Source organism: Tupaia chinensis, unplaced genomic scaffold (assembly GCF_000334495.1).
Source record: "Tupaia chinensis unplaced genomic scaffold, TupChi_1.0 Scaffold000477_1, whole genome shotgun sequence".
Classification (NCBI taxonomy): Eukaryota; Metazoa; Chordata; class Mammalia; order Scandentia; family Tupaiidae; genus Tupaia; species Tupaia belangeri.
This window is the reverse complement of record NW_006159986.1, coordinates 1,355,384-1,377,344: the sequence shown is the minus strand read 5'-3', so window position 1 is coordinate 1,377,344 and position 21,961 is coordinate 1,355,384. Positions and strand designations below refer to the sequence as shown.

Genomic DNA, 21,961 nt, shown 5'->3' with positions numbered 1-21,961 from the left:
GGCCTGCTGGGTCCAGGACTCCAGGGAACAGTAGGGTGAGGCAGAACCCGCGAGGCGGTTCCCAGCTAATGGATGGTTTGGCAAGAACGAGGACGGCACAGCCTCGTCCCACATATCAGTCAGAAGCCACAGCATTTCCAAGGGCCCGGCGCACGGGGTGCTGTGACCAATCAGACAGGACTTTCAGACCTGGCAGGCCTGTTTGCTCCATTCTGGCAGCTGGAGTGGGTGGGCTGGGGGCGACCGGGCAGCCGCGCCCCACAGAGCCAGCTGCGCAAAACCATTCTCAACTTGCACGCGTGCTGCTCTTCACTCTGCACCTTCCCGGAGGGTCACTTTCACCCTTTTTTGTTGTTGTTTTTTAAGTTTTGCTATAGGGCACATGTGCCTGCCTGGGGAGGGAGGGGGAGTGAGAAATCACCCCCGAGGAGATGCCATGCCTATGACAATCCCGTCCTCCTCTTGAGATTTTAGGTGTGCACGCACAAGTGCCCACCATGTTTCTCAACTTGCCGGGTCTGGACTCAAACGAGGCCATGTGGGATCCAGCTGTCTTAACCTCATGCTGTCTGCTGCCGCATACCCCTCCCAACTTTTATCCTTTCCGTTTCTAGACAGAAGGTAGATTCCCAATTTTAAGAGCTAGGTCACTGAACTTTATTTGACAGATGTGAGGAAGAAGCCCGGGAGGTTTAAGGGACTTGCCCAATATTTAAGAGCCAGTTAGATCAAGAGTAAGCCCAGGACATTTCCTTTCTTTTCAAGCTTCTTTCTTCCACGAGGGAGAAGGGCGAGGCAGCACCCGATGGGGTCTTGGCACCGCGACCCACCCCAGCTCAGCCAGCCCTGGCCATGCGCACAGGTGTACCGGGTCCTCTGGGAGGTCTCGGGATGCAAACCCGCAACCTCACATGGGCTGCCTGGAGAGCATCGTCGTGTTTAGTGCTGCACTGCGGTCCGGCCTCCCTGGGCCCTTTCTGCTCCAGCCCAGGGCTGCCTCCCCACCCCCTGGCTTCCTCTTCCTCCCCCACAGACACACTGACCCAGACTGCACGTGGGGCTCATACTCAAGACCAAGAAAACCTCAGGCCGGTCAATGCTGCAGCCCCAGGAGCAAAGCGGAGGGCCTGCACAGACAGCTTTGGAGAACTTTTTATTGTTTAAAAATCATAATTGAAGCTTCAAAAAACATATAACCCAACACGTCCCAATTCCTGCCCCCTGCTCCCTGGAGGAGAGCTCAGGGCTATGCCCCTCCTGCTGCCCACACACTAGCCAGGACCCTGCCCTGGGAGGCCGCCTGCCGGTCCTCCTGCCCGCAGAGTGCTAACTCACCGGCTGGGGAGGGGCCCTGGGTTGAGGTGGGGATGGCCAGCTGCCAGGACCCCCCCCCCTGCACATGTGCAGCCAGTGAGCTGTGTGTGGGAAAAGGGGCCAGGTCCCTGGGCAGGGGGAGAGAAGGAGCCAGTTCCCATCACCCAACCCGTCCCCAGGCCCCCAGCTCAGGGGAAGCTGTCGTCGTCATCTTCTGCCATCTCCTTGGCAAACTCCAAGTCTTGCTGCTCCCGCTCCCGCCGTTCCTGAGGACAGAGGTGGTGAGATCAGCCGCCCCCTCGCCAGAGCAGCTCCCAGCCCGTCCTGCAGGCCCCAGCTTACCTCTGCGGACTCCAGGTCCTTGTTGTAGGATTTCGGAGGGAACCTCATGGCCTGGAGCAGAGCGGAGAGAGGGCGATGATGGAAGGGTGGAGGCGGCCTCACCAGCCCGGCCCAGTGGGAAGCTGGGGCTGGAAGGACGATCACTGTGGGCTGTGCCCACCGTGCCCTGTGCCAGGTGGCTAACGCTCAGGAGCAGAGCGAGTGACTCAGGAATTGGAAGAACACAGAGACCGACTCGCTGGACTTGGGCAGGAGAAGGGAGAGGGGAATACATGGTGTGGGAATAGGAGAGGCCTTCCAAGTGGAGGAGCCATGAGAGGCCTGGCTGAGCTAGACAGGGGAGTGGTGGGGAGCAGTAGTGGGAGGCAGGGTGACACAGAAAGAACCAGATGACGAAGGGCCCCACATGCCATGTCGGGTATGGCTTCAATTTATTTTTAGACTTTTGCCATAGGGGCCAGCAGGTGGTGTGGTGGTTAAGGTGCTGGATATTCCCTCATGGCCGACCACGGTTCGAGTCCTGGACCTAGTGGCTTGCTTTCTCACTTTCCTTCTCTCTGTATGACTGTCTTTCTCGGTCAAATTAAGATAAATGAATTAATAAATATAAATAAATAAATAATTATTAAAATAAAAAAGACTTTTGCCATAGGGTGTGTATACTCTCCAAAGAGGGAGGGGGAGTGAGAGATCACCCCGCCCGGGGGGGCTGGTCATATCACCATCCCTTCTCCTCCAGTCTTCTCTTGGGATTTAGGACACACACACACACACATGTGCCAGGTGTGTTTTTTCAAGTTGCCAGGCCCGGGACTCAAACTAGAGCCTGTCATATGGGATCCAGTGCCTTAACCGCTGTGCCACCTGCTGGCCCTGGTTTTGACAGATTGTAAGCACGGTGGCACTATCCCTGATTTCCTGGGAGGAGACCAGAAAAAAACAGAGTCAGATAGCATCAGCCCTAAACTCAGTACCTGACAGAGGACAAGAGCTTAGTAACCTCTTGTGGAGCTGGACTGCACTTACATAGTTCAGGCCTCGCAAGTGTCTCAACTCAGGCTTCATTTAATCTGACCACCCCCGCATAGTAGGCGAGGCAGGGAACAGCTCACTGTCCATTTCACGGATGGAGAAGCAGGCTACATGTGAAATGACTCAGACTTGGAACCAAGTCTAGACTCTTGAGTCCCTGGCTGGTCCCCGGTGACCACTCTCCTTCGAAGCAATAGCAGGAGGTGTGCAGCCCCAGGTGGTCGGGGTGGAACTTCAGCAAAGCCCTTTCTTCCTCAGGAGCCCCCATCCAGCCTCTCAATGATTTCACAGATGGGCCAAGCCCAGCTTCTCTGAGCCCGTGTGTGGGGGAGGGAGGCAGGGGTATGCTGCTACCCACGGTCCAGGCCCAGGCCAGGCCCAGGCCCCGCTGCCCAGAGAGCCTCACCTTGACGGACATGTTGTGGATATCCAGGCAGAAGGAGATGCGCTGGTGGAAGGCGAGCTGGGGCTCTCGGGTGGAATAGATGTCAATCATCTCTTTGGACTGGACGTACCCCTTCTCATGGTTGATGCTGGCTTCAATGACGCCATCCCGGATGGCCTGCGGGTCCCCAGAGGGAGGAAAGGTCATCAGAAGGTCCATCTTCGAGGTCTGAGAACATCTTGTTCCATTTCACTCCTCTGTCCTCCGTACACTCTCATATATTCACTTGCTTACTCATGTAGGTGCGTGCTTATGCACACACACACACACACACACACACACACACACACTCACTGGCTCTCTAGCAAATGGCTGGCACTCCCTGAAAACACTGCACTGCTCTACCTGTCCCACTCTTTGGTCAAAGTCCCCTCACGTCCACCCTGAGACAGGTAAGAAGGTGGCCACCTCGGCTGCTGCGGTCCCTGAGCCAGCCCCACCTTGGCAACGATGAACTCTGCATCCTCCGGGCTGTCCAGCTGCAGTTTCTGGGCGATGTCAGCCAGGGAGATTCGGGAATAGGAGAGGCTGATCATGCGTACGCCTGAGAGGGAGGGAACCGTGGGGTGGGCAGGGCAGACACAGTCCTCCACCCACCCACGTCCACCCACAGGGAGGGTCCTGTCCCTTGGAGAAGCCCACCGGGCCCTGCCCATCCAGTGGCTCCTCAGAGCTGGCCCCCACCTGTCTTAATCACGTTGTGTCGCAGCCGGATGATGAGGGTGTAGGTTCCGTCTGCTTGAAACTTCTCCCCAAACTGATCCAGGACCTGGTTGAACTTGGCTAGGTTTCCTGTCCTGACAGCTGCAAGGGGAGAGGAGTGGATCCGATGGTGCACACAGGCCACAGGAAGGGTCAGGTAGGCTCTGGGTGGGGACTGGCCTTACCTTGGGTCAGAAGGAAGTAGGGCATGAGCGAGCGCTTGAGGGAGGGCTGCCGGAACTGCAGCCGGTCCGGGATCTCTCCCAGCAGCAGCTCCACCACGATGAGAAGCTTGTGCACCTGCACAGAGGGCGACACGGGGACATGGGAGCAAGGAGCCCCGGGTGGAGGGAGAGCGCGAAATGGGGACACACTGGGGGAGGGGAAGGCAGGACTCTGACAGGCCACAGAGAGAGGACAGGGCCCTGTAGACCTAACTGGGCGTGGAGTCACATGCCCTTGGAGTGAGGCACAGGGAATATCTGTCCTGCGACCACATTGTGCCCTCAGCATAACGCCATTGCCAAGCAGGGCCCACAGGGCTCTGAAATGGCAATGCTCTCAAGTCAGGGCTAGTGGGCAGGATTTGGGGCTCAGAAAAAGTGAAGGTACAGGGCTCAGAGCCATAGGGAGTGGAATGGGAGCCAGACAGAGCTGCTGGGTAGGAAACCGGGCTGCTCCTAGAGGGGTAGGAGGAGGTGACCGGTATCTAGAACTAGTTATCCAGTGGAGGAAGCAGCACGGGAAACGGTAGAATAGAATTCCTTAAGTATTCTTTTTTTGGGGACCATGGCGAGACCAGCAGTTGGCTAAGGGCTGTGTCGCTGGACTCCTGGTTGACTGTGGTTCGAGTCTGGACCTGGTGGCTTACATTCACTCTGGGCATGCATGCGTGTGTGCCCAAGATCCCGAGAAGAGAATGGAGGAGAAGAGATAGCGGTGTGGCTATCCCCCCCGGGGGGTGATTTTTCGCTTTCTCTGTGTCTCTGTCATTTTTTAAAAAAATAATTATTTTATTTAACTTTATTTATTATTATCATTATTATTTTCCAGTTTGATCAAAGAGAGACAGAGAGAGAAAGTGAGAAAGCAAAAAAAAAAAAAGACTTCTTTTAAGAATTCTGAGAGGGGCCAGGGGTTGGTGGTTAAGGTGCTCAATTCCCACATGGCCAATCACGGTTCAAGTTCTGGACCTGGCGAATTGCTTTCTCACTTTCCCTCTCTGGTTAAATGAAAGAATCATAATGATAATAAAAATAAAATGAATAATTATAAAAAAAAATGAATTCTGACAAAGCGGACTAGCATGGCCTGGAGTTAAGGCAGATTGATCTCACATAGTCACCCACAGAGTTCAAGTCCAGGACCCGGCAGCTTGAAAAACACACCGGAATGTGTACACACATGCCCCAAACCCAGAAAGGTGGGATAAATGAAGAAGGGGCTGCAGTGACCATTCCCAATGCGGGATGATTTCTCCTCTCCCTCTCTCTTGTGAGCACTTGTGCTCTTTAGCACTGAAAACAAAAACAAAAGACCCCAAACCAACATCAAACCAAACCACACACAAGAATTCTCACACAGCAGGGCTAATCCATGGACTAGCAGTTTAGGGAGCCTGATTCCATATGGCTGACTGTGTGGTTTGAATCCTGGCCCAGGAGGCTTAAAAAACATGCTGGGTGCATGTGTGTGTGCATGCGTGCCCCAAATCCCAAAAGGATGAGGAAAGAAGGGACTACGGTGTGACCATGCTCCTTGGCGGTGCTTTTCTCACTCTCCCTGTTTCTCTCTGGCAGGCACATGCACCCTCAGGCAAAAAGAGAGATGGCCTGGGGTGTCCGCTCTGAATGCTAGGCGGAGTGACCGAGTTCCCGGCCCCCTCATCCACTCTGTGGGCACAACAGTAACGACACGTGGCCGGTCCTCCCACAGAGGCTGAGGATACTGTGCTGGGCACACAGTGTGAGATGTGAAGCTTCCTGGGGAAGGGGAAGATGCAACTGTGTGTGAGCTCGGGGGGTGGAGGGGAAGACAGTGACTGGTCAGAAGAGTCCAGAAACGTTAGTGGATCGAACAAAGGCACAGGCAGTCAGGGTAGACAAAACACAAAAGACATGGGGACAGACGGGATGACTCAGTGGTGGGGGAGGAGGAGGGAGGACTCAGAGACAATCCTGAGGCTCCTGGGTGGATCAGGGGAGCAGGATGAAGGACTGGTTAGGTACCCGGAAGCGTCTGGGACAGGCTGAGTTTGAGGAGGCGGGGCAGCTGCACAGCAATGGGGGAGGGGAGTTGTATTTGTTGGTCTGTGGCTCATGAGAGGGGTCAGAGTTGTTATTGTTATTATGGATGTGGCACTTTCTTCTTTTTTTTTTTTTTTTAAAGAATTACTTAATTTTTTAAAACTTATTCATTCACTTATTTGAATTTGACCAGAGATAGAGATACAGAGAGAGAGAGGGAAAGTGAGAAAGTAAGCCACCAGGTTCAGGACTCGAACCATGGTCAGCCATGTGGGAGTGTCCAGTGCCTTAACCACCATGCCACCTGCTGGCCCCCACATGTGGCACTCTCCATAGATTATCTGCATTTTCAATCATTTTTTTTTTTAAAGAAACTTTAGTGCGTGTCGTGTACTGTAAGCAACCGTATATTTAAACAGAATTACCAGAGGTATGTGTGCTCACCAGAGAGACAGAGAGAAGGAGAGGAGAAGGCACTTCCCTAGTGGGCACAATCACGATGCAACCACTCCTCCTCCATTCTTTCATCCTGTTGGGGTTTGGGGCACGCAAGTACTTGTGCTGTGTGTTCTGACTGCTCAGGGGCAGGGATTAGGACCACGCAGCCGCCCATGTGAGATCTGGCTCCCTTGACCACTAGGAGGCAGGGCTGGTTCTAAGTTCCTTTTCAGTGGCAGAGAACACGGATGCCCACCTATGAGAGCACGAGCAACAAAGCAGCCCTGACACAGCTTGTCCTGCTGCGACATCCCTAGGTCTACAGTGCCTGAGGATCCCGGTCCCTGTGCACAAGCCCAGGATGTTTTCCTGCCAACCCGGAGACGCGTATCCACAGTTGGTATGCGGCATGCAGCCATGCAGGCCACAGCATCACTGCGCTGCAGGGGCTGGGAGGTCACCCAACAGTTTGCTCCTATCTCCTGTGTCCCGTTCCTTTCTGTGACAACCCCACCCAGCTTTCAAAAACCAGTTCAAATTTAACTCTCTCTTTGGGAACTCTCTAATTATTTGACCCAAAACAAACCTCCTTTCTCCGAACCTCTGAGCAGAACAGGATGAATCTCCACTAATGCTGGTTAATCCTCACATGTGTTTACCCTATTTCCCGCCAAGGGTACAGAGGAGGATGTTGTGGTAAGTAGAAGCAGAGGTTTGTCGGTGGGAAAATAAGGTCTAAATTCGGGCTGCTGGGTTCTGTGACTTTACACAGACCCTCAAACCTTTTTGAGTCAACAGTCTTTATCTCTTCAAAATAGCATCTCTGGGGCTAGCTCCACAGCCCACTAGTTAAGGAAGCAGGAACCCAAATAGCTGACCTTATTTGCAGTTCCCACCCTGAAGCCTTGAAAACATGCCAGGTGTGTGTGTGTGTGTCCATGACCCAAATCCTGACAGGACGGAGGAATGGAGAAGGGACTGTGCTGTGACCACACTCCTTTGGAAGGGATTTCCTCCCTTTCCCTCTCTCAGGTGAGTACATGAAAAAAAATTTTCCTCTGGCAAATTTTTTTAAAAAAGAAAGAAAATGCGACCTGTAAGAACTATTCCTCTTTTTGTTTTGTTTTAAAGAATTATTTACTTAATATTATTATTTTTTAACTTGCTAAGGACAAATTAAGAGAAAAACAGAAAGAGAGTGAGAGGGAAACAATGACGAAGCAAGTTGCCAGGTCCAGGACTTGAACCATGGTCAGTCATGGGGCAGTTCTGTGCATTAACCATCATGCCACTTGCCGGCCTCATGTACTACTTCTTATCCTTCTTTCCTATCCCTCAAGGTATCTGATACCAGGATCAATGCTAAAAAGAAATACTTGTGATTGACAATCCTCAGGGCCCAGGTAGATCTCTACCCCAAGTCAGTCAGCCTTATGGAGATTTTCTTTAAAAAAAAAAAAAAAAACAAAAAAAACCAAAACTTTACTTATCTATTCATTTATTTTAATTTGACCAGAGAAAGATAGACACACAGAGAGGAAGTGAGAAAGCAAGCCACAGGTCCAGGGCTCAAACGGTGGTCAGCCACGTGGGAGTGTCCAGTGCCTTAACCACCACGCCACTTGCTGGCCCCCTTATGGAGATTTTCTAGGCTCTCTGCCCCAGATAACGCTGCTCCCCAGTGGGCATATGAAGGAGCAGGTGAAAGCCTGGGGTTTTCCAACCCAGCACTGGCCCACGCCTAGAAAGCCTGGCAGGAGTGCTGGGGAGGCAGGAGCATTCTAATCTCGAGTACTCCGAATATGAACTACCAGAGGTGCAGGAGGCCTCTGCTTTGTGTGCTCTGAAAGTATGTGCAAATAGACGTCCAATGCAACTTCTGGGTTGTGAGGATTAAGGATGCCTTCCCCACTCTTAACAGGGAAACACAACTGCAGTGGTATCAGATGAGCAAGAGGGGATGGCATGGTGGAACGACGACTCACCGTCTGTTTGAAGCCGACAGCTGTGTGCTGAGGGGCCTTGCGAAGGGCATTGGTCATTGTTCTCCGAGCCTCTGAGTACTCCAGCTGGATGGCTTTGATTCGCCCTGCGTGCAGAGGAAAGGAGAGTGTCAAGTGAGCAGCCTCACGGGCAGGCCCTGTGGCCTAGGGGTGAAGGGGGCCGGATCCCACAAGTAGACTGCAGCTGAATCCCAACCAGGTGGCTTGAAAATCATGCTGGGTTGATGTGCACAAGTGCCTCAAATCTCAATAGAATGGGGAATGGAGGAAAGGAGACCATGACATGACCACGCCCACTGTAGGGTGCTTCCTCCCCCTTCCTTTCTCTCTGCTGAGTGTACATGCCCTCTGGCATTAAAAACAAACAAACCAAAAAAACAACAAAGGAAGTGGCATCATGCAAACCCCTTGGCAAAGCAGAGTTCCAAATGCAGCACCCTTAGAGTTGCACCAAGCGAGCCTGAGACGCCTGCTGTGGTGAGGGGTGCGGGTGGGCCTCCGCTCACCTGTGTAGTAGAGGTACCTCGCCCACTCGTTGTTGTTGGCCTGCTCTGGGAACACCGACTTGGACACCAGCTTCTCGGCCTGGTCGTACAAGCTGTAGTGTAGGTAATTCCGCAGCAGGAGGTTTAGCAGGGTGGCCTGCCCGTCCGCGTCATGCCGAAGGGTAGCTGTCCGGAGTCGAGCATGTAAGAAGCTTCAAGAAGGAAAGAAAAAGTGTCAAAGGCATCAAAGAACAGCTCTATGAATTGCTGTTGACTCTTCATTTTCTCAGTATCTAAAAAAATGATACAAATTGCTTTCCTGGTTATTCACGGAATATGTGACTACCGACTACCTACCATGTGGAGTTACTCTGGGTGCACCTACGGGACAAGACCCTGCTCTCAGGGGGCAGACTTTCTAGCAGGGCAGAGAGATGATGACCATGACAGACGAGCAGCTTCTGTAGCACATCACAGGGTGGTAGGGGCTGTGATGAAATCAGGGTAAGTCAACAGGACACGCAGGAGGCGAGGGGGATGGGTCTGAGATTTTAAATAGCTCGGTCACTGCAGGACTCATCCAGAGGGTGATGATTAAGTGAAGGACGGAAGGAGGGAGGGAGAAGTACATTCTCACAGAGGGAAGAGCCAGTGCATGGGCTCTGAGAAGAGGATGTGTCGCTCACCCAAGGACATGGAGGAGGCAAACAGGGTGCCGAGAGTGAGCTGCAGGGGAGAGGAGAAGCCAAGGAGAAGTAACGGGGCAGGCCATGTTGGGCCTTACAAGCCGTCCTGAGGGTTTGGCTCTTCCTTCAAGGAAATGGGAAACCGCTACAGGTTTCAAGCAGAGGAGTAAAATGTTTCCCAGCCTGCTCCTCCACCCTAAGCCACCATTCAGGCCTTCCTCTTCTGGAGAAGGGAAGCGCCTGGGAGACCACTCTGAACAGTCCAGCGGTTATCTCCATTCTTCACCGGGAGTCAGTTTCTCTCCAAGGCGCCTGCATGGCTCGGCACATTAATCTTCACTCCCCCTTCCTGGTGAACACCTCACAACGCCCAGCTCCTCACCCTCGGCAAGTCTGCAGCCCTGTGGAGTGAATGACCAAGCCACTGGCCCCAAGGGCCACCTGTACCTGCGCACCACATCCAGCTTGTCCAGGAACTCATAGACTCGGGCGTGGTAATAGTAACACTTTGCGGCCACAAGGTCTAGGGCCCGGCGGTTCTGGGTGCTTATCTTCTGCATTAGGTCATCTGAGATTTTCTGTGCCTGGGGAGGAAGCCAAAAGAGAATCAAGAGGAAGTTCTTCAAAAGGCTAAACATGGAGTTATTGTATGAGCCACCTAGCTATACATCCAAGAGAACTGGAAACATGTTCTCATGAAAACCTGTGCACCAGCCACAGCAGCATTATTCATAATAACCAAAAGGTCCCTTGGCTGAATATGAATAAACAGGGCTGGTCCTGTGTTAAAAGAGCAGGATCCCACAAGGCCAACTGCATGGTTTGAATCCTGGTCCCCAGTGGCTTGAAAAACACACCAGATGCATGTGCAGGTGTGCCCCAAATCCCAAAAGGATGGGAAATGACCACACCCTTATGGGGGAGAGAGTGCCATCTCTTTCTCTCATTGGCAAGTGCGTGTGCCCTCTGGAAAGAAATATGGCAATATGGCAAATCCATATCTGGAATATTACTCAAAAACAGGAACGAAGTACTGATTGAAACACTACAACACGGATGAATCTTTAAAACATCACGCCAATCGAAAGCCAGCTACAAAGGGTGTATTTTCTATAATTTCATTTATATGAAATAGCCACAATAGGCAAATCCTCTATAAAGACAAAAAGATGAGTGTTGCCAGGGGCTGAGGTGAAGGGAGAATGGGCAGTGATGTTTCCTTTCGGGGCAAAGAAAATGTTTGTGGAATTAGTAGTAGTGGTGTACAACCTTGTGAATAAACTAAAAACTAAAAGCTGAACATTGGAAGGAGGTGAATTATATCTCAGAAACAAACAAAAACATGCAAGCAGAGAACTGAGGAGCAGGACCCATCATTCTTTTCTTTTCTTTAAAAAAATAATGATTTATTTATGTAATTGATTCCATTTGTTACTATTATGTTTTAATTGGACCTGAGAAAGACAGAGAGAGAAAGGTAAGCGAAAAAGCAAGCCACCAGGACTAGAATCACCTTCGGCCACGTGGGAATCCAGTTCCTTTAACCACCTCGCCACCTGCCAGCCCCAGACTGTCATTTCTTGAGCATGCTCCTGTGACAGTGGCTGTGGCTGACGAGGCAGCAAGCTGGCTGGAGGCATGACGGAGGTGTAACATCCAAAATACCGTTCAGTCCCATTTATTAAAATACTGTGAAAACTTACTATGTGCAGATCATGTGCTAAGTATTTTTAAACATAGTATTTTATGTGATATAACAATCTTGGAAGGTGGGCATTGTTATCTCTATTTTATAAATAGCTAGGAGAAGAAATTAATTCCCCCAAGGTACAACTATTGGAACCCAGTTCTTTCTGTGTCCAAAGTCCCCATGTTTCTCCAAAGAAGCCACTACTCTGGTATTGAGAAACGCATGGGGACAGAATGACCAGTCAGCCCTTCCCAAGGCGCCCAGAGCAGGAACGACATGGAGGTGAGTGCACACTCACACAGGGCAAGTCTGAAGGATGGTGCCTCACTAGGGACAATCTTGCCCACAATCCCTCACACTGCTTGGGGCTCGTTACTCATTCCACATCCTGGATACCTCTTTGTAGCGCTTGCTGTTCATCAGGAAGATGACCATGAGGAGTTGGAGATAGGCTTCCACTTCAGGCAGAAGGGGTGCTGAAGCAGCTTTTCCTGTGCGAGGACGGAACTGTAAGTCGGCTTCTGTGTCCATGGGCTAGGAAGGACAGGAATTGTGGGAAAACTCAATTGACCAAGGGTTTACGAGGCCCCCCACTATGTATTTCAGTACATATTTACTGAGTACTTGGTATGTGTCAAGACTACCAGGTACTGGAGAAATGAAAATAAAGACAACACAGCCTCTTTCCTGAGGGAATCAAGGAGGTTGGCTGTGCAGTAAATACAGTAACAAGTCCCAGGAATACCTGGGCTTCTTCACAGGAGGGACATAAAAGGCAACGGATGTTGGGAGCCCTCAGTGAACCACAGTCTAAACCGCCAAACTGGAACCACCGCAGACAGGACTTAACGAAGTGATAGAATTCTAGAGATGAAATTAAGACTGAGACAAAAAAAGGTTCATTTTTTTGGGAGAGGTTTTTGCTATAGGGCATGTGCGCTCACCAGAGAGACAGAAAGCGAGAAATCACCCCCCAGGGGAGAAGGCCATGCCGCAATCCCTTCTCCTCCATTCTCCTCTCGGGATCCTGGGCACTCACGCACATGCGCCTGGCGTGAGTTTAAGCCACTGGGTCTGGAACTGCAGTCGACTACATGGGAGTCCAGCGAAATAGCCATTATGCCAACTGCTGGTCCCAAATAAAGATTTGTTTTATAGGAACAAAGGAAGCTCAGAAGAAACTGACATATACACTATATTTTTTTCAGAACTAGTTATCAAAAGTGGAAGAAATAAGGGGTAACAGTCAGTCCCCAAAATGATGACAAGTGGGGAATTGAGAGATGTCAAGGTTAGAAAACATTCAAGGTAGAGACCAGCAGTTAGCGTAATGGCTATGTCACTGGACTCCCATGTAGTTGACCGTGGTTCACGTCTCGGACCCGGTGGCTTAAACTCACGCCAGGCGCATGTGCGTGAGTGCCCAGGATCCCGAGAGGAGAATGGAGGAGAAGGGACTGCGGCATGGCCATCCCCCCGGGGGTGGGGGGTGGGTGGGTGATTTCTCGCTTTCTCTCTCTGTCTGTCTGGCGAGCGCACGCGCCCTATGACAAAAACCTCTCCAAAAAAAAAAGAGAAAACATTCAAGGTAGAGCTGGAACAGGGTACACTTTTCCACTTTCCTGCATAACAAACATCTTTCAGCGATTTTCGGAGTCTTCATATTTAAAGCACAGGCTATGCACATGTAAGACTTTAGGGAGAGGCAGAAAGGTCAGTGAGGTTTAAGGGGGCTGAGACATGGGATGTGCCTGAATATCCAGGGGGATTTCATAGCTAAAAAGGATAAGAAGCCAGTCTTGCATGGGGACCACCATCAAACTGACATGCATTCACCATGTGCAGGCACTGTTCTAAGAGCTTTGTACACACCTTCCTCACCCCCAAATCATTCATCACATTTAACAAGTGAAGAAAATGAGGTTAAGGGAGGTTAACCTCTTCACCTGAAGGTTAAGTAACTTGTTTAAGACGCATGGGCACTAACTGGTAGAGTTTAGATTTCAATTTAATTCTTTCTTTCTTTGTTGAGAGATTTTTGCTACAGGGTGCGGTGCATGTCCTCACTAGAGAGACAGAGAGATAATAAGTGAGAGATCATCCTCTGGGGGATTGTCATGCCACAGTCCCTTTTCCTCCACTCTCCTCTCTGGATTCTGAGTATGCATACACATGTGCCTGGTATGAGTTTCAAGCTGTCAGATCCGGTTTTCAAACCATGGTCTTCTACATGGGAGTACAGTAACATAACCATTATGCTATCTGCTGGTCCATGAACTCTACTTCTAAAACCTGGGCCCTTAACTACTGTTCTATACTTCTCCCATGGTGACTTTGGAGACACTTCTCGCATGGTGACACTTTGAAGGGTGCTCTCTCCCTCTTTATGTCTCGCCCGGATATTAAAAAAAAGGGTGGAGGTTGCTGCTCTGGCTTTGCTCCTCATGCTGCAGCAGGTAATAAGGCAGGTCTTCAGAACAGGAAACAATTATATCCCGAGGGGGTTCTAAGGCCCACACTCACCTCTTCCAGGAAGGGTAGCAGGAAGTCCCGAGTGGCATTATTTGAGGTGAAGAAGCCGTGCACAGCCTTATACAGAACATAGTGGTTAAGGCGGCGGGATGTGGAGGGAAGCATCCGGAGGGCCCTTAGCACGAATCTCGGCTCCTTGCCCGAAACGGCCTTCTCTAGCTGCTTCACATGCTCCTTGATGTCTGCAGAGGACAGAGGAAAAAACAGTATTATTTCCAACTCCTCCTAATCTCCCACCACTCCAGGCACAGAGTTCTAAGGAGTCTCTTACAAAGGGGTTAAATGCGGCTAGTCACTTCTTTTGGTCTAATGGGGTGAGCATTATTTACTGAGTCCATACATTGATTTTAAGACAGAACCAGAGACAAGGAAATATATAGCTGGGATGGAGTGGAGGGTGAGAGAAAGAGGAAGAAAAGAAGAAACAAGAAATAAAAAAGATACATGGAGATTTATCAGATTTTTTAAATAGACTCTTTTTTTTTTGCTAGAGAGCATGTGGCTTGCCCGAGAGAGGGAGAGGACAAGGCACTCCCCACGGGGAACGGTCACACTACAAACCGTTCTCCATCTCTCCCTCCTTTTGGCATTTGACACGCATGCACTTATGCACACATGCCCAGTGTTTCTCAAGCAGCTTGGTCTGGGACTCAGTGAGGCTGGCCATTTGGGATCTGACTGCTTTAACTATTAGGCCATGGAACTGGCCCAGGATAGAGACTTTCTACTGGGCGGCCACATAGCCTAGCAGTTAAGGGAACCACACCACAGTGTAAACAATGGGAAAAATCTTTCTTTCTCACACACACACACACACACACACATACACACACAATCGATGATCTATCAATCTCACAAAAAATCTGAATTAGGGGTCATCAGGTGGCATGGATAATTGGGGTGCTGGATTCCACATAGCCAGCTATACAGTTCAAGTGTCGGGCCTGGCAACCTGAAAAATCACACTAGGCCTGTATGCATACATGTCCAAGATCCCAAGAAGAGACTGGAGGAGAAGGGACTGCAGCATGACCATCCCCTTGGGGAGTGATTTCTCTCCACCTACCACTGCCTCTTTTTGGTGAACGCACACCCCTATAACAAAAACAAAACAAAATGAACTTCCTGAATTATTGTATAATCAAAAGAAAAATATGTGTAACAAATATGTGCGAAGATTCATATATTAAAAAAATTTTTTTTCATTTGCTATAGGGTGCTTGCACTTGCCAGATATAAAAAGTGAAAAATCATCCCCCAGAGGGGATGGCCACACCACAATCCCTTCTTTTCCCATCTCCTCTTGATATTTTGGGCATCTTGGGAACCAGCAGTTAGCGTAATGGCTATGTCGCTGGACTCCCACGTAGTCGACTGCGGTTCGCGTCCCGGACCGGGTGGCTTAAAACTCACGCCGGGCGCGTGTGCGTGTGTGCCCAGGATCCCGAGAGGAGAATGGAGAAGCGATTGCGGCGTGACCATCCCCCCTGGGGGGTGATTTCTCGCTTTCTGTCTCTATGTCTCTGTCTGTCTGTCGAGCGCATGCGCCCTATAACGAAAAACCTCTCAAAAAAAAAAAAAAAAGATATTTTGGGCATCCATGCACATGTATTTGGCATGTTTTTCAAGCTGCTGAGTATGGGACTCAAACCACAAGCTGGCCACATGAGATCCAACCACCCCAACCACCACCACAAAAACTGGCTGGCCCAATGAATTTTTTTTTTTTTAACATTTTTTTAATACATTCAATCACATTATTTAGCTTACAAGGTGATCATTTCTTCCCCATCCAGTTGATCAAAATATAGTAACACTACCTCCCTGTCTCAACAATGCTGTCTCCGTATCCCTCCTCCAAATGTTTTCCCCCAGGCCCCACTCCTCCACACAAACCACATCTGGCATTCACACCCATCTCTTGTGTTTGTACACCCTTTAGCCCGTCAGTTTCAGTTATAGAGTGCGGACACTCAGCACTCAGTATATATTGAGTGGGGACATACAGTGTCTCTCCTTCATAGCCTGGCTTGCTTCACTTAGCAGTAAATCTTCCATATTCTTCCACTTTCTGTCAAAAGCCAGGTTTTTTTTTTTTTTTTTTTTTTTACTGCTGAATAGTATTCCATAGAATATATGTGCCAGTTTTTTCAATCCGTTCATCCGTACAGGGGCCCCAATAGATATTTTTATTCCACAAAGAGCCTACATAAATGGTTAAGAGAAATATTCTACAGTTTCAAAATAAAAATGGAAACACGAAGGCATAACACAAAAGAGAAAAAGAGAGCTAATGAACAAAGCACACATATTATTTCATTAACTTCATAATAGCTGCAAATGGAAACTTTTTTTTTTTTTTTTGGAGAGTTTTTTGCTGCGCTTGCCAGACAGAGAGAGACAGAGAGACAGAAAGCCATCCCTAGGGGGGATGGCCACGCCGCAATCCCTTCTCCTCCATTCTCCTCTCGGGATCTTGGGCACACATGCACACGTGTCTGGCCTGAGTTTAAGCCGCTGGGTCTGGGACTCAAACCGCAGTCAACTACATGGGAGTCCAGCGACATAGCCATTACACTAACTGCTGGTCCTGTATATGGAAACATTTTTAAGCCATCAAATTACTGGTATTTTAAAACTTATGATGAGTACAATGAAAAGGATGTTTCTGGTATAATTTAATTCAGTAGTTTTTCTGGACAATATTAACAAAAATACTAAAAATGGTCATCTTCTTTGGCTCAGGAATATAAATTCTGGGAATCTATACCATAAAAAATAGAGGCTAGCAGATGGTATGGTGGTTGGAGCACTGGACAACATTGCCAACTGCAATTAGAGTCCCAGATCTGGTGGCTTACTTTCTCAATTTCCCTCTCCCTCTCGCACATGTACCCTATAGGAAATTAAAAAAAAAAACAATAATAATGACAATTAAAATTTTAAAAAATTAAAAATAATTAAAAGTAGATTGAAAAACTTGATCACAAAGATGATTGTTGCAAATCTATTTATAACAGTAAGAAACCAGAAACGGTTTAAATGTCCAGCAATGAGGAAATGTTTCTTAGTTTCCTAGTCACCTCTGAATACTCAGCATTAGCATAGGGTGCTAATAATATAATAGTAACAGATAATTATTTATGAAAGATTTACTATTGTTCACCACACGCTGGGCATAGTTGTAAGCATTTTTTTTTTTAAGTTTGCTTATTTCTTTCATAACAGAGAGAAGAGAGAGACAGGCTTGACACTATGAGTCCCTTCCAGCCTCAGCCAGCCTGGGTTAGGGGTACACGTGTACCCCTGGCACATTCAAGGTCTGCAGACCTGAACCCAGAACATCTCTGTGCATGAGCCTTTAGGAGTGTTGTATTCTACTGCAGAGCCACCATCTGGCTTCACACAGTTCAAAGCATTTTAATGTTGACAACAAACCCCATAAAGTAGGAATTATTACCTCACTTATAAAGATGAGGGGCCAATCCTGTAGCCTAGGGGTTAAGGAAGCTGGATACTGCATGGCTGATAGTGGTTCAAATCCTGGACCCAGCAGCTTGAAAAACACATTGGGAAGGGCCAGCAGGTGGCGTGGAGATTAAGGGAGCTGGACTCCCACATGGCCGACCACGGTTTGAGTACCAGACCTGGTGGCATGCTCTTGCACTCTCTCTCTCTCTCTCTCTCTCCGCTGTGTACCCCTCTGGTCAAAATAAAATGAGCACATAAATAAATAAATAAAGTTAAATAAAATAATCTGTTAAAAAAACCCCCAAAAACTCAAAAACCAAAAACAAACCACATTGGGCACATGTGTGAGTGTGCCCAAAATCCCAACAGGGTGAGACATGGAGGAGAAGGGATTGTATCATGACCATCCCTCACTGTAGGGTGCTTTCTCCTTTCACTCTCTCTAGAACACTCTTGGGTGACACATATGCACTGTGGCACTTAAAAAAAAATTCACATGAGGAAACTAATTCTAGAACTTACACTCTTAGACCCTATATTAGATATTCAATATCTACCTCCAGGATAAATGGAATGATTACCCTTACAGATATGTTACATGAAAACACATGAAATACAAAATTATCTGTATTTAGTTACACCTTGATCCAAACTGTATACTCAAGACTTCAAAAAAATTCATGAAAAATGGAATTAAAATATGTGCAAAAAAATTGAGATCAATGCAGCTTTTCATAATATGCATTTTCTACAAACTTTTTGAAGACCCTCCCCCTTCATATAACTTGCTCTCAATTATGGTAGAGCTAGTTCAAAAATTTATAAGAAAAAGGGACCAGCAGATAGCGTAATGGCTATGTCGCTAGACTCCCATGTAGTCAACTACAGTTTGATTTCTGGACCCTGTGGCTTAAACTCACACCAGGTGTATGTGCCCAAGATCCTGAGAGGAGAAAGGAGGAGAAGAGATTGCGGCGTGGCCATCCCCCCTGATTTCTCGCTTTCTGTCTGTCTTTCTGGAGAGCACACGCACCCTATAGCAAAATCCTCTCCAAAAAAAATAAATAAATAAAAAAGTTAACCATGGCTGACTCTCCCCCCCTCCACTTTAGTCTTCTTGTACTTCCCAAACTTTCTACAATGAAGTACCTTATAACAAAAACATGAGGTGTTCGTAATAAACATACCCAGTAGGTCAGGCTGAATGGCACCTTTGCCACTGCTATTATTTTGGGTGACAGTAGTTCTCTTAGACATGGATTCTGTTGGTCATCTTTAGAGCAGGGGCTGAGCAGTCAACACTATCACATCCTCAGATGCCCTACTCAGGAGCATAACTTTTTCCTTATCTTAATGTTCCCAAGCTAGCTTCTTCCTCATCAATTAAAAGAAAACCTGGCAAGCAGTCTGGTTCCCTTGATCCAGAGCCAGGAAAACAGCATCAGGATCACAGTGGAAAGCCGTCCACTCAATCCATTTGTGGACAGGATACTTTAAGTGGAGTTAAAAAAGAAAACAACCCAAAAAACACATAAACTTGGAGGAATGAGAGGACCACCGGAGACTGGGAAAAGGAAGCAAGGAGAAAAGAAATGGAACTGGTATAGAAGAATTTAGGTAGAGGGTGAATATTATGGACCTAGACAGAGATAACACCTAAAAAGTCCAGCGTTTGTGTATATATTTAAACCCTTTAGGAACAGGGTGAGAGTAAGGCTCTGAAGGGAAAGGACAAGGGCAATGGGACGTCTGGTACTTCAATTAGAGAAATAAGTTAGTAAGGCTGTAGGTAGAAACCGTCCTTTTAGGGGAGTTTGCTGAAGGTTGCTAGGACAACAGAAACCTTTTGAACAGTCTTAAAACTCAGTATTCTGTGTCATGTTGGTCCCCTTTAAACACATAAACACAAACACTGGTTTCTAGAGAGATCAACCATATTGAGTCTAGGATCAGGTGGAGTGGGATGTGAATAGAGTAGGTTGTGGGGAGGCCTAAGAAGAGGGAGTGCCCAGGTCCAGTGAGATCTAGATCTAAATGCAACCCCAGATGCGTGGGGTTTGCGGGAGACGGGGGTGGGATGTGAGGAGCGTAGTCTCCAGCCTGCAGAGAAGGTTCATTCATTGGGGCTGGGGTCGGGAGTGTCGGGGTAGCAGGGGCAGGCACTTGAGTGTGATCCCAAGAAACTAAGGGTGGCTGAGGCTGCGCTGAGGTCCCAGAGCGAAGTTGGATCGCCGGGGTCGCTGTCACCCATGATCATGGCGCGTCCCCGACCCAGGCTCCCTTACCCTCCAAGGTGACGGTGTCCAGCTCTCGTTGAGAGTGCTCAGCGGTCGCCGTCTTGCCGTCGCTCTCTCCCGCTGACACGCCACCCGTCGCCGCCTCCTCTTTCATCTCCACATCCTGGGGCGCTGGGGGCGGTGGTTGTTCTTGTTCCCCTCCGCCCGGCGGCTGCTTCGCCTTGTCCGTGCCGCGGCGCCGAGCCGAGCCGTCCTGCTTCATAGCGCCCGGAGTCACGGCCTAATCCGGGAACCGAGGCCGGGGCCTCGCGTAAACCCTCGCACCCGGGACCGGGAACCGAGCCTGGCCTGCACACGAGCGCGGGATCGCGTCGGGCCGCACGATGACGGAGCAGCAGCAAACCCCTAGTCGGCGCTGGGCCTTCTGGGAAGCGCCAGGCCCAGCGAGCCAATGGCCGAGTCAACAAAGGAGAGAGAAATCAACAGCCGAAGTGCAGGATGAAGGCGGATCTTCGAAATAGGAGCAGGGAGGAGCCTGTACCGGTTTGTGGGGTTGACTTTGGAGTGCTTAATAAGCGTGTGGTTTTCGTTTGTTCCTCTCGAGTGCATTACTGAGAACGTCCACGAGAGGTCCCCTCAGGCTCCTATTTGGGTCACAACGGACTCGAAGAGCACGCCAGCCGGAGTGCAGTGCACAGGGCCTATCCCAACGCAGCGTGAGGTGACGTCAGAGTTGCCGGGTGAGTTTTGCGTCCGCGCTCGCTCCGTAATTCCCGGATTTGTGTAAGGGGCGAGATCTGGCCGGGTCTTGATCCAGCGCGGCCTTGAGCTTTTCGGACAAGAGAAGAAAAGACTCCGAAGGAGGGACGTGGAGCTCTACTGTTGTGGTTAGAATACACCGAACTTGAGAGTAGAAAAAATTGTATGGAATAACGACTTTTTTCTTGGAGTTTAGTGCTGCAGTTTGAGAGTGCGGATTGGGGGAAGGCTACATTTGTATGGAATAGCTCCAGTTTAATGAAAGATAGGGGTCCACTCTGTGTATGATCCAGGCCTAGCACATAGGATGTGTATGTGTGTGTGTGTGAGCGAGTGTGTGTGAAAAATTCAGCTAAAGAATGTCTAGGTCTGGCTTGTGGCTTGGTGGTTAAGACAACTGGATCCCACATGGCCCGTCTTGTTGGAGTCCCAGACTGGTGGCTTGAGAAACACATGGGGCTGTGTGCATGCATCCCCAAAGTCCCAAAAGAGGTGGAGAAGGAGAAGGGGTTGTGCGCACCCACTTGGATCTAATAGTGTAGGTAACTGTATACTCTGATCTGGGCTGCAGAGTATTGTGAGGGTTGAAGAAAGAGGATGGAAGCCCCTACTGAGAGAGGCTATGGGGCCCATCAAGGGGGACTTTTATTATTATTATTATTTTAAATTGCCAGAGGACCTGTGTGCTCACCAGAAAGAAAGACAGAAAACACCCACCTTGGGGCATAGTCATGCAGCAGTTTTCTATCCTATTGGGATTTGGGACAGGGCTGCTGCTTGGCCTGGACTCCATCTGCGGTCTACCATGTGGGATCTGACTTTCTTTAACCACTAGGCTATGAGACTGACCCAGAGGGGGCCTTTATACATCCAGCCAGACACTGTTATGAAACCAGGAACAGAATAATGGTCTCCCTGAAAAGAGAGTAATGGTGTACTGAAGGGGAAGAACACTGGACCAGAAACCCTGCTCTCTTACTGTTTATTTATTTACTTATTTTAAAAGATTTTTTTTTGCCATAGGGTGCATGTACTTGCTAGGAAGAGAGAGACAGAAACAGAGAGAGGGGAAATGAGAAATCACCGGGGAAAAGAAAAACCCCCCCCCCCCCCAGGGGAGGTGAGCATGCTACAATCCCTTCTCCATTTATCTCTCAGGATTTCGGGCGCACACACACACACATACACACACACACCTGGCATGATTTTCAAGCCTCTGGAGTCTGGGATCCAAACTGGTTGGCCACATGAGAGTCCAACACCTTAACCACCAGGACAAATGCTGTTCCTACCCCTTCTTGTTTTTCAGTGGACTCCTCCAGTGATTATACATGATAGATGAAGCCAGCAGGAGGATCAAGGTTCTAGTTTCTTTCTTTTTTGAAAATTTGCTAGAGAGGCAAGTGCTTGCTGGAGAGATGGAGAGAGCGAGAGAGAGAGAGAAGGAGAGAGCGAGAGAGAGAGAGAAGGAGAGCGAACAAGTAGGCCTCCCCCTGGAATGGTATTTTTGGCATACATCCACACAAGCCCAGTGTGTTTTTCAAGCTACCAGATCTGGCAATCCAGTGGTGTAGTTGGG

General features: G+C 49.1%; 1 protein-coding gene across 1 annotated transcript; it reads right to left on the bottom strand.

Annotated features, from left to right (window-relative positions):
- Nucleotides 1–1,140: 1,140 nt before the first annotated feature.
- On the bottom strand, nt 1,141–20,056 carry PSMD3 (proteasome 26S subunit, non-ATPase 3). Its single transcript, XM_006155920.3, has 12 exons — nt 19,672–20,056; nt 13,907–14,097; nt 11,780–11,917; nt 10,141–10,277; nt 9,029–9,219; nt 8,505–8,608; nt 4,021–4,135; nt 3,818–3,937; nt 3,574–3,677; nt 3,095–3,250; nt 1,657–1,707; nt 1,141–1,580 (listed from the first exon to the last, which is right to left on the bottom strand). The coding sequence occupies exons 1-12, from the start codon at nt 19,883–19,885 to the stop codon at nt 1,503–1,505; spliced, it is 1,599 nt and encodes a 532-aa protein (XP_006155982.1). The 5' UTR covers nt 19,886–20,056; the 3' UTR covers nt 1,141–1,502.
- Between the last annotated feature and the right edge of the window lie 1,905 nt (nt 20,057–21,961).

Coding starts and splice junctions, on each gene's coding strand:
- PSMD3 (XM_006155920.3), bottom strand. CDS start 19,885: ATGAAGCAGGACGGCTCGGCTCGGCGCCGCGGCACGGACAAGGCGAAG. Junction 14,098..19,671: donor GGACACCGTCACCTTGGAGG/GTAAGGGAGCCT, acceptor TGTCCTCTGCAG/ACATCAAGGAGCATGTGAAG. Junction 11,918..13,906: donor TGCTACCCTTCCTGGAAGAG/GTGAGTGTGGGC, acceptor TGTCCTTCCTAG/CCCATGGACACAGAAGCCGA.